The sequence below is a fragment of the Ochotona curzoniae genome, unplaced genomic scaffold (genome assembly GCF_017591425.1).
Source record: "Ochotona curzoniae isolate NIBS_2020 unplaced genomic scaffold, NIBS_Ocur_1.0 contig_2688, whole genome shotgun sequence".
Lineage (NCBI taxonomy): Eukaryota > Metazoa > Chordata > Mammalia > Lagomorpha > Ochotonidae > Ochotona > Ochotona curzoniae.
The window spans coordinates 24,262,722-24,273,320 of record NW_024465553.1 but is presented as its reverse complement, the minus strand read 5'-3'; the positions used below and the strand labels follow the sequence as shown (position 1 = coordinate 24,273,320).

The 10,599-nt window shown below is 47.9% G+C and overlaps 1 protein-coding gene across 1 annotated transcript in view; it reads left to right on the top strand.

Annotated features, from left to right (window-relative positions):
* The first annotated feature begins 435 nt into the window (after positions 1-435).
* Positions 436-10,599, top strand: part of MTHFD1 (methylenetetrahydrofolate dehydrogenase, cyclohydrolase and formyltetrahydrofolate synthetase 1) — a 63,331-nt gene continuing 53,167 nt past the window's right edge. Inside the window, exon 1 of the mRNA XM_040975464.1 lies at positions 436-564. Coding sequence (XP_040831398.1) covers positions 524-564 — 41 coding nt within the window. The 5' untranslated portion in view covers positions 436-523. The remainder of the gene's footprint in view (positions 565-10,599) is intronic.

Below are 10,599 nucleotides of genomic sequence, written 5' to 3'. Positions count from 1 at the left end.
AGCTGCCGCACACGCCCCAGGTTCCAGCGCAGCACCCCGACCCGCGGGGCCCAGCCAGGAATCTCCTCAGCGTTAGCCTCGGCCCCGGACCCGCCCACAGCCCTCCCGCGCCCGCGAAACGGCGCTCCCGGGCCCGCGCCCCGCCTCCCAGCGCCGCGCTCTGATTGGCTGCAATCCAGCTGCCTCTGCCGCGCGGGGTCCCGCCCCATTCCAAAGAACGCTCCTGACCGGCTCTTCGCACCAGCCAATCATTTTCGTCAGCCAGTCATCACTGACTTTCGCCCCCCGTCCTCTCCCTCTTTACCCCCTCCTCAGCCCCTCAGTCTGTCCGCTGGGCTGGAGAAACGCGTCCTTCCTGACAGCGCACGCGCGGACGCTTCCCGGGGTGGGGGGAACGCAGGCGCAGTCGCGTGATCACCCAGACCGCCGCTGAGCACGTGGGTTTGGGCTGTCCCGCGTTACTGAGCAGAGTGGAACCTCGGATTTGGTGGCGTGCATCGTGGGAAGCCTCCTAATTAAAGCGATGGCGCCGGCCGAAGTCCTGAACGGGAAGGTGGTCTCCGCGTAAGCACTTGTCATCATTGTTGGGGTGCAGGCGAGGGCTCTGATGAGGGTGCGTGGGTCCCCGCGGACTCACTTTCTCCCGCAGGCTGCGGGGGCCACTTGGCGCGGAGGGAGGACCCCGTAACACCTGAAGTTCGCTCCTCTGCAGCCGAAGACGGAGGTTCCCTGGCACCTTCCACGATCGCAGGGGGAAATGCCAGGTGCCTGTGCCCGTTGGCTCCCTTGCTCCTGGGGGTGAGTCCCTGACTAGGCTCCTGGGAGGGATCCGCAGGCAGCCGTCGGGAGCACCACCGGTAGGATTCCCACAGCTTGTGGTGACTGCACTGTGTTGGAACCTGACAAGAAGGCCTCCCGCTAGGCTGTAGTTTGTCCTGCTACACCCAGGGCGTGTTGGCTGAGTGGGCTCCCATAAACTCTTCCTTGCGCGCCCCCTTGAGCAGCCTTCTCTCTCTGCCCTTGCTCTAGAAGTCATTTTTGCAGGTTGGCCCCTGAGCCCTGACTGGTTTCCACATTCCATTTGACCTTTACCTATCCTACCCTGGAGGAGAGAGGAATGCTTAACTGTGGCTGTGGTAACACTAGGAAGTAACTCCCCCAGCTTCGTGTCTGGGAAGGTGGATGGAAGGCAGAAGGGACAGGAAAAACTAATCCATGGGGTTTACTGAAAGTTCACCGGGAAATGCAGAAATGCAGATCACAAAGAAACCATATGTGGATTTCAATTTTGTTTCTTGCACCAGAGTAAATGTATCTCTTAATTCCATTTGCCATCGACTTTTGGAAACACATTCCTGTTTTTTTGTTGTTGTTGTTGTTGTTTGTTTGTTTGTTTGGATATTTGTTTTTCCTGGAGAGACAGATTTACGGAGAGAAAGATCTTTCATCTGCTGCGTCGCTCCCTAAATGTCTGCAAAGGCCAGAACTGAGCCAATCTGAAGCCAAGAGCTTCTTCCAGATTTCCCATGCGGATGAGGAGTCCCAAGGCTTTGGGATATCTCCCACTGCTCTTCCAAGCCGCAAACAGGGAGCTGAGTGGAAAGTGGAGCAGCCAGGACATGAAGAGGTGCTCCTCTGGGCTGCCGCACTCAGCCAGTTGAGATATTGTGCCCCCCACGGCCCAGCATTCCTGCTTGTTGGGTGACCTTACTGAGTTTGCTCTGGGAACTTTGAGATCACCAGTTATTTAGTAACTTTCTGGGCAGAGGTGTTTGAAGGACACATTTCTTGATGGGAAACCCTGCCCTGGAGCAAAATGGCTTTGCTTGGAAGGTAGAGGCAGTGGACCTGAATGGTGGGTAGAACCAGATGTTGGTGTATCTTGCTCATTGGTTAGAAATAGCCTCTAGACTTTTGGACTACAGATCGCAGTTTGGGTATCCAAGTGATTTTCTTAAAAGAGAAGGGAAGGGAAGAGCATGGGAGGGGAAGGAAGGGGAGGGACAGTGTGATGGCTCAAAGACTAAATCCTCGTCTTGCAACTGCTGGGATCCCATGTGGGTGCTGGTTCATGCCCCAGCTGGCACCCATTTAGGATTCTGGCAATTGGAAGGTGAGGATTTAGCCACTAGGCCACTGTGCAGGGCCCAACCTCAGTTCTCTTGTAAGTTGGTCCCTTGTCTTGCTCATTCTACAGAACTGCTACTTTCTGTTATTCCAGCACTTGATGGTACAGGATTAACTAGCTGAGCCAATGCACCAGCCCTCCACGATCTCTTTGAATATCCTTGTACACATAAAAGCATGCAATGCTTTTCTGTCTGCATTTGACTTATTTCACTTAACGTAATATTCATATTCAGTTCTGTCCAAACTGTGGCAAGTGGCAGGATCTCTCTTTTTTTTTTTTAACTTACCTTATTTTTATTGGAAAGTCCGATGTACAGAAGGGAGGAGAGACAGAGAGGAAGATCTTCCGTCTGATGATTCACTCCCCACATGGCCACAACAGCCAGAGCTGAGCCAATCTGAAGCCAGGAGCCTGGAGCCTCCTCTGGTCTCCCACGGGGGTGCAGGGTCCCAAGGGTTTGGGCCATCCTCTACTGCTTTCCCAGGTCACAAGCAGGGAGCTGGATGGGAAGTGGAGGAACTGGGACACGAACTGGCACCCAAATGGGATCCTGGATATGGAAGACAACGATTTAGCCATTGAGCCATTTCTCCGGGCCTGAAAGTTTTCTTGAATGTGTTTAAGAGAATTGCTGTTCGAGACACAGCTGCACCTTGGCTCTTGGTTCTTCCTGGAGAGTTTGACTGCAGGAGCTGGTGTAGAGTGTTTATGGCTTCCCAGAGAATGGGAGCCCTTCCCAGAGAAGGGAAGCATTCTGCCTAAGCCCTGGGGTAGGACAGAGCTTCAGCTCCCGTTTGCTGAGGCTGCGGCGGTCACTGTGAAATCTGGTCTAGGGCTCCGGGGAAGTCCTGAGCCAGCAGGTGGGCCTCATGGCTTGAGCACTCTGGGTTGCAGGTGGAGGCTCAGAGTGGGGTGTCTCTGCCCTTTTTAACAGCCAAGGATACTCCTGATGGGCAAGGAACAGCGAGTTTCTCCACTTGCAGCCGGGGATTCTGCGCTGTGGGAGTGCCTCTGTCCCCAAGTTTGAAGTCAGTTTCCAGAACCTGCTCTATAGCCTGGTGGCTAAATCCTAGCCTTGCATCTGTTGGGATCCCATGTGGGCGTTGGTTCATATCCTGGCTGCTCTACTTCCTATCCAACTCCCTACCTGTGGCCTGGGAAAGCAGTAGAGGATAGCCCAAAGGGACCCTGCACCTGTGTGGGAGACCTGGAAGAAGTGCCTGGCTCCTGGTCTCGGCTCAGTTCTGGCTGTTGCGGCTACTTGGGGAGCGAACCGGTGGATGGAAGATCTTTGTCTCACCTTCTGTCTGTAAAATCTGCTTTTCCAATAAAAAAAATAAGGAAATCTTTAAAAAAATGTCAGTTTTCTTGGTTGCCATCAGCAGTTGCGCCTCTCTCGACGTGTCTGTTGGGACACACTGGCAAGCCTTCAAGTGCTCTGGGCAGTCTGTTCCTCTGGATGAATTATGATACTGAAATGCAGTGTTTGAAGTGTAAAATCTCATCTCCAGAGGGAGGAAGGTTAAGACAGGTGTGAATTTCACCGTCCCATCAGCGTTTCTCCAAATTCAGTCCACTCCCCACATTCCATCCTGCAGATGAGAATATAGTTGAGGCTAGAAAAGTGATGTGATTTGGTCAAGGGTTACCAGGCCTGTTAATGGCAGAAATTCAACTAGAATCAAGGTCTTTACCAAGCACATGATATTTTCCAGTTTTTCCTTTCAGGCACTTGCAAATTACCAAAGGAATTTCACAAACTCCCTGCTGTCTTTCCGGCACTCTTGCTCTCAACGACCCTGTTTTTTCCCACTGGATTCCCCATGGATTCCTTCTTGGGAGCCCGGATCCTGCCAACAATCCCCTTTCTGCCTCTTCTACCCCGTGAATCATGTGGATGCTTACCTTGTGGTTCTAGTTGCCAAATTATCTCCCTTTAGGAATCAGAATTCTGTTTCTCCCTTGCAGAGAGTACAGAGGTTGTAATCTTATTTTAACCACTGGGGGAAGGTTTGGGGATTAGAAACAAGTGTGTGTCTATTTGGGATATTTGGTCACTTATTCAGCACATACCTGTGTATTTCCTTTAGGGCAAGCAGTCTTCAGAGCCCAGAGACACTTCCCAGTGAACAGAAGAGCTCGATTCCTTACACTTGGGGAGTTTGTTCTATTTAACCACAGATGGGAGAATTGGGGAAGGAGAATCTGAGGAGTTAAGAAGTGCTGGAGTGAAAGCCGAAGCAGGGAAGATGGGAATTTCTGTGGCAAGGCAATTGTAATTGGGGCGAGTTCACCTTTTTGGCAGAAGTGATTTTTGGGCAAAGATTTGAGGAGGTAGGGCCTGAGCCTGCCAGTGTGATGAGAGAAAGAGGGTCCATGACCAAGGCCATGTGTCAGGGACCTTTGACCTACTTCTCCAGTTGGTAAACAACTGCTGTGGGGCCAACAGTCATGGCCCTGTGGTGAGCTTAGGGTTTTGGAGTGGAAGAAACTGATGGTGGTAGGCCCAGCAGGAAAGCCTAGTGGCTAAATCCTCCCCTTGCCAAGTTCATGTCCTGGCTGCTCCACTTCCCAACAGCTCCCTGCTTGTGGCCCTGGAAAGCAGTCGGGGATGGCCCAAGGCCTTGGAATCCTGCACCCGTGTTGGAGACCCGAAAGAAACTCCTGGCTTCTGGCTTCAGATAGGCTCAATAATTAGAATAATAGTTCTTTATTCTTTAGAATAAAGAAAGAACAAAAAGAAGCTGACAGTGTTTATGAAAGCAGCCCAGGCATAGGGTAGGATCTGTTAAGAGATGATACAAAGAGAGAGCAGTGTACATTACGTGGCAATGAAAGAACCACCTCGCTTGAGTTTTCAGACTGAAAAATATAATGCTTCTGTTTGTTTGCCTCTTTCTTTTTTTTCTAAAGAGATTTATTTTTTATTGGAAAGGCAGATATACAGAGAAGGAGAGACAGAAAGATCTTCTGTCCACTGATACACCCCAAGTAGCCACAACAGCCAGAGCTGAGCCAATCTTAAGCCAAGAGCCAGGAGCTTCTTTTGGGTCTCCCACGGGGGTGCAGGGTCCCAAGGCTTTGGGCCGTCCTCGACTGCTTCTCCAGGTCACAGGCAGGAAGCTGGATGGGAAGTGGAGGAGCTGGATATGAACTGGTACCCATATAGGATCCCAGCATGTGCAAGATAAGGATTCATCCATTAAGCCATCTTGCAGGGCACTTCAAGGGACTTTAGCCAGAAGGATCTTGGCCAAGAGTTCCGAGGCTAGTGGCGGACACTACATAGTGCATTTGCCTTCCTTTCCAAGGACTTGTTACATTCTTGCCAAAGAGCACTGTCCCCCAACAGAGAATCATCCCAGCTTGGGATCTAGGAAATGCATTATCTGATCTACCTAGGAAACACCCAAATAGATTTGTCTTCAGAAAGCCGTTCTAGCCCCATTTGGGCTAGTGAGCAGCCAGCTGGCTACGCATTATTTTCCTTCTTTATTTTATTATTGGAAAGTCAGATTTACAGAGAGAAGGAGAGGCAGAGAGTGAGATCTTGCATCTGCTGGTTCAGTCCCCAAGTGGCTGCAATGGTTGGAGCTGAGCTAATTTCAAAGCCAGGAGCCTTTTCCTGGTCTTCCACATGGATACAGCGTCCCAAAGCTTCGGGCTGTCCTCGACTGCTTTCCCAGGTCACAAGCAGGGAGATGGAAGGAAGTGGAGCAGCTGGGACACAAACCTGTACCCATGCAGGATCTGGGTGAATGCAAGGAAAGGTTTTAGCCACTAGGCTGCTGTGCTGGGCCCAAGCATTATTTTCTGATGAAAAGTTCTTTGCTGCAAGCCAAGGGCAGGAAGACCCAGTTTTCAGGAGATCAGGGTAGAATTTTGATAAGGGGTGTGCCCAAGCCTGTCAGGAACTGAATCTGCACTGCCTTGTGTGACTTATGGGATAAATGCCCTTGCCTCGTAAGTAACCGAGTCCTTTCTATCTAAATAGTTCCTTTAGTCTTTAAAAGCAGAAGGGAGGGTGAGCAGTTGGCATAGCGTTATGATGCTGTTTGATGGGGGCACCTGTGTCCCATATGGGATCGCCTGGATTTTAAGCTCAGCTCTCTTTTCCGCTTCCTGCTAATGCGTATCCTGGAAGGCAGTGGTATTGATTCAGTACCTACCACTCCCATGGGAAACCTGGATTGAGCTCTTGGTTAGGCCTGTCTAGGCATTTTACGAGAGATCTCAGTCTTTCAAATAAATAGAATTAAATATGAATATATGTATTTTAAAGATCAGTTTATTTATTTGGAGGGCAGAGAGACAGAGAGAGGGCCAGAGATCCCCATTACCTTAGTTTAGCCCACTAACGCCAGTAACAGCTGGGGCTGGGCTAAGCTGAAGTTAGGAGCGAGGACCTCAGCTTGGGTCTCCAGTGTGGGCGGTAAGGACCTAAGCACTTGTTGGTGCTGAGTGATGGTGCCATCACTGCCAGCCTTCCTGGACATTGGTCAGGGATGGATCACACATCGTCACATGTCCAGAAGTCTAAAGGTGCTCTACTATTGGTGATTTTGATGAGTTTGTAATCCACTTTTATAATCCTAAATTTCATGAAATCTTTTTCTACCAACTCAGCCTAGTTCCCTGTCTCTGTTTATTCATTTAAATCAGTATTTCCCAAGCTGGGGTGATTTTTTTTTTTCCCCTGACCTCCTTACTCCTGAGTGTTAAGTGTCTGGAGACTTTGGTTGTCCTAGTGGGGAGAAGGAGTTGAAAACCATTGGCAACTAGAGGTGGAAGCCAAGGATGCTGTTAAGTATCGTGAAGTGCACAGGATATTCCTGTCACCACTCCCTGCAAGAATGTCTGGTCCAGAGCCTGGCATATTGGCATAGTGGTTAAGGTCCTCACCTTGCATGCCCGAGATTCCATATGGGCGCCGGTTCTAATCCCAGAAGCCCTGCTTCTCATCCAGCTCCCTGCTTGTGGCCTGGGAAAGCAGTGGAGGACGCCCCAAAGCCTTGGGACCCTGCACCTGTGTGGGAGACCTGGAAGAGGCTCCAGGCTCCTGGCTTTGGATCAACTCAGCTCCAGCCATTGCGGCTGCTTGGGGATTGGATCATCGGACAGAAGATCTTCCTCTCTGTCTCTCCTCCTCTCTGTATATCTGACTTTCCAATAAAAATAAATAAATCCTTAAAAAAAAAAAGAATGTCTAGTCCAAATGTCAGTAGTTGCCAATGTTGATGAACTCTAATCTGGAAGCTTGAAATGAATAGTTAGGGCGTCATTGTGTACATGGGTTGACAATGACCTTTATTCTCAGTAGGAATTGGAGCATGTCTTAAAAATGTGACCTATTTTCATGTCACAAATAGCAAGCAATGTACTTTCCCCCTTTTCAGGCCTTTGAGAATGAGTTAAATGGGAGAACTTTACGTTATGCATTTTCTTTTTAAAAAAAATATTGACCTGTTGTATATTTACTTGAAAAGCAGAGTTATGGGGCCAGCGCCATGGTGAAGTAAGCTAGGCTTCCACATCCCATATGGATTAGTCCCGACTAATCCACTTCTCATCCAGCTCCCTGCTGATGGCCTGAGAAAGCAGCAGAGGATGACTTAAGTCCTTGGACCCATGTGGGAGACCCAGAGAAGGTCCTGGCTCCTGGCTTTGGCTTGGCTCAGCTCTGGCTGTTGCAGCCATTTAGGGAGAGAATCAGCAAATAGAAGATGTCTCTTTCCATCTCTCTCTCTAACAGCCTTTTTAAAAGAAAGAAAAAGAACAAAGTTACAGAGAGAGGGGGAGGCAGAGGAGGATTTTCTACCTGCTGGTTCATTGCTCAAATGGCTGCATGAGCCAAGTGTGGGCTAGTAGGAAGCCAGGTTCCAGAAAGTTTATCCGTGTCTTCTGCATGTGTGGCTGAAGCCCAAGTACTTGATCATCTTCTGCTGCCTTCCCAGATGCGTCAACTGGGAGCTGGATTGGAAACAAAACAGCCGAGACTTGGCTGGTGTCACAAGTGGCAGCTTAATTTGCTATGCTACTATGCCAGCCCCTATAATATAAATTTTCAGTGAAGCATGCAATAGCTTTTTATTAAAAGATTTACTCATTTGTTTGAAAGCTAGAATTACACACAGAGAGAGAGAGGAAAGACAAATAGAATGAGATCTATCCACTGGTTCACTCCTCAAATGGCTACATCAGTTAATGCTGAGCCTGGGGAAAGCCAAGAGCCAAAAGCCAGGAGCTTTGTCCAGGTCTTCTACATGGGTGGCCTGCGCCTAAGGACTTGAATCATCTTCCTGAGACCATTTTCCCAGGCCATTAGCAAGGAAATGGATGGGAAATGGAGCAGCTGGGGCATGAATTATTTCCCATATGGGATACTAGTACTTTCTGGAAGATTAGCCTGTTGAGCCTCAATGCTGACCCCATTTCTTAAACCTTAAAGATGAATGCTCTTGATTTTTTGCCTAAGGGTTGTTGCATTTCTTTTCTTTCTTTCTTTCCTTCTTTCCTTCCTTCCTCTCTCTTTTTCTTTCTCCTTCACTCACTCCCTCCATCCCTCCCTCTCTCTTTCTCTCTTCTTGTTCTTGTTGTTGCTGTTCTTCAATGCGCCTTCCTTTGGGAATTACTGTAAACTTGTGCAACATTTCAGCAATTCTGTTGTCTAATGGTTGTTTCATTGAGCACATTTCTAAGCTGTTTAGTTTTAATATGCTTTGCTGCCTTCTTGACCTACATCACTAGGTCATATTTTACCAATTTTTTTCCTCTGTTAAAATGTTAAAGATTTGAAACTGAATCATCATGTTTAACAGAACCAATTGGAATTGGTAGTGAAATCTATCAAGAGTGAATGGGTATGGGCCTGTTGCAATGGCTCAGTGATTAGTTAAATCCTTGCTGTTCCACTTCCCATCCAGCTCCCTGCTTGTGGCCTAGGAAAGCAGTGGAGGACGGCCAAAAGCCTTGGGACCTTGCACCCGTATGGGAGACCCAGAAGAAGTTCCTAGCTCCTGGCTTCAGATTAGCTCAGCTCCAGCCATTGTGGCCACTTGAGGAGTGAACCATCAGATGGAAGATCCTTCTGTCTCTTCTTCTCTGTAAATCTGCCTTTCCCATAAAAATAAATACATCTTTAAAAGAATAAAAATAGTAAACGAGGTGAGACTTGAGGTGAACGATTTGAGGGTGATGGTCAGGGAATGTTGAATTGTGTGACTTGAACTCTTAAGGTGATTCTTTGCACCTGTGGATTTACACATTGACTTTAGTTTTAGAATTATATGTGGTAAAAGTTACCTTGGAGGAACCAAGACGAGTCTTACAGACTTGGAGAAGTAGAGACTATTATTTCCATCTCAATTTCGACCCCTTAGGAATTTAAGATAACCCCAGACATTACGTTTCAGTGGCCTGCAGGAGGGTTCCTCAGCCTTGGGCACTGTGCATTTGCACTGGAGAATTCTTTGTCTCTGGGATATTCTGTGCATAATTGGTGCTTAGTTGCATTGGAGGCTGCTTCCCACTAGATGCCAGTAGCAACTTACTTAAAATTGCATCTAGGTCTGTTCCTGTGTACTTTTCCTATCATATTTAATTGACTGTGATATTTTTGCTAATAGTAGGTACCGGAAAGACTTTGTGGCTTGCTGCTGTGGTGTTTTGAACTAGGATCAGTGGCATTCTACAGATTTCAGGCACTGTTGGTGGAAGATGGGCTGACCCCATTGTGGGAAGTGCTGCCATTCAGGGATCAGCAGCGTTTGCCTGTTTTGGCCTCTCTTTGCTCTGGAATCTTCACGAAGAGGATGGAATCCATGGACTATGGATAGAAATGGGATGTGCCTGCAATTTCAGGAAGTTTCTGCTGAGTGGGAAAATTTGAGTGGTTACAGCATTTAAACTTCCTGGGAATTATCGGCAGTAAAAACTAAAGGGTATCCCACCATCTGATTGTTTACAACTTTAAAAGATGGATAAGGTGTTAGCTGTTTCTCCCCCATGTTCCTCTTTAAAAAATTTTTAAACTTCAGATACCTGGCTTTCATTTTTATACTTTTTATGTTAGGCCTAGCCAACAGAGAAATCTCTTTAAAGGAATTTACTCAGGCCGGGTTGCAAAGTGTCTTGGTATTGACCCCTACTCCATGCTCAGCAGAGTAGAAAAATTTCTACGTGTTGCTTTAGCATTCTGGACTGCCTAGTTCCTGTTGGCTGTGGTTAATGCACACTTTAAAATGATGGATGTTCTAGACCTACTGGAGAAAAGGTCATGGACAGAAAGCCATGGAAGAGTTTTGAAGATTTTTTAATTTTTAAAGATTTATTTCTTTTTATTGGAAAGGCAGATCAGATTTGCAGAGAGGAGCGACAAAGATTTTCCATCCACTGGAGCTTCGTATTTTTAAAGGATTGGTTAAGCTGCTGAATTGAAAACTGCGTGATGGGAAGGTAAAGGGCAGGCA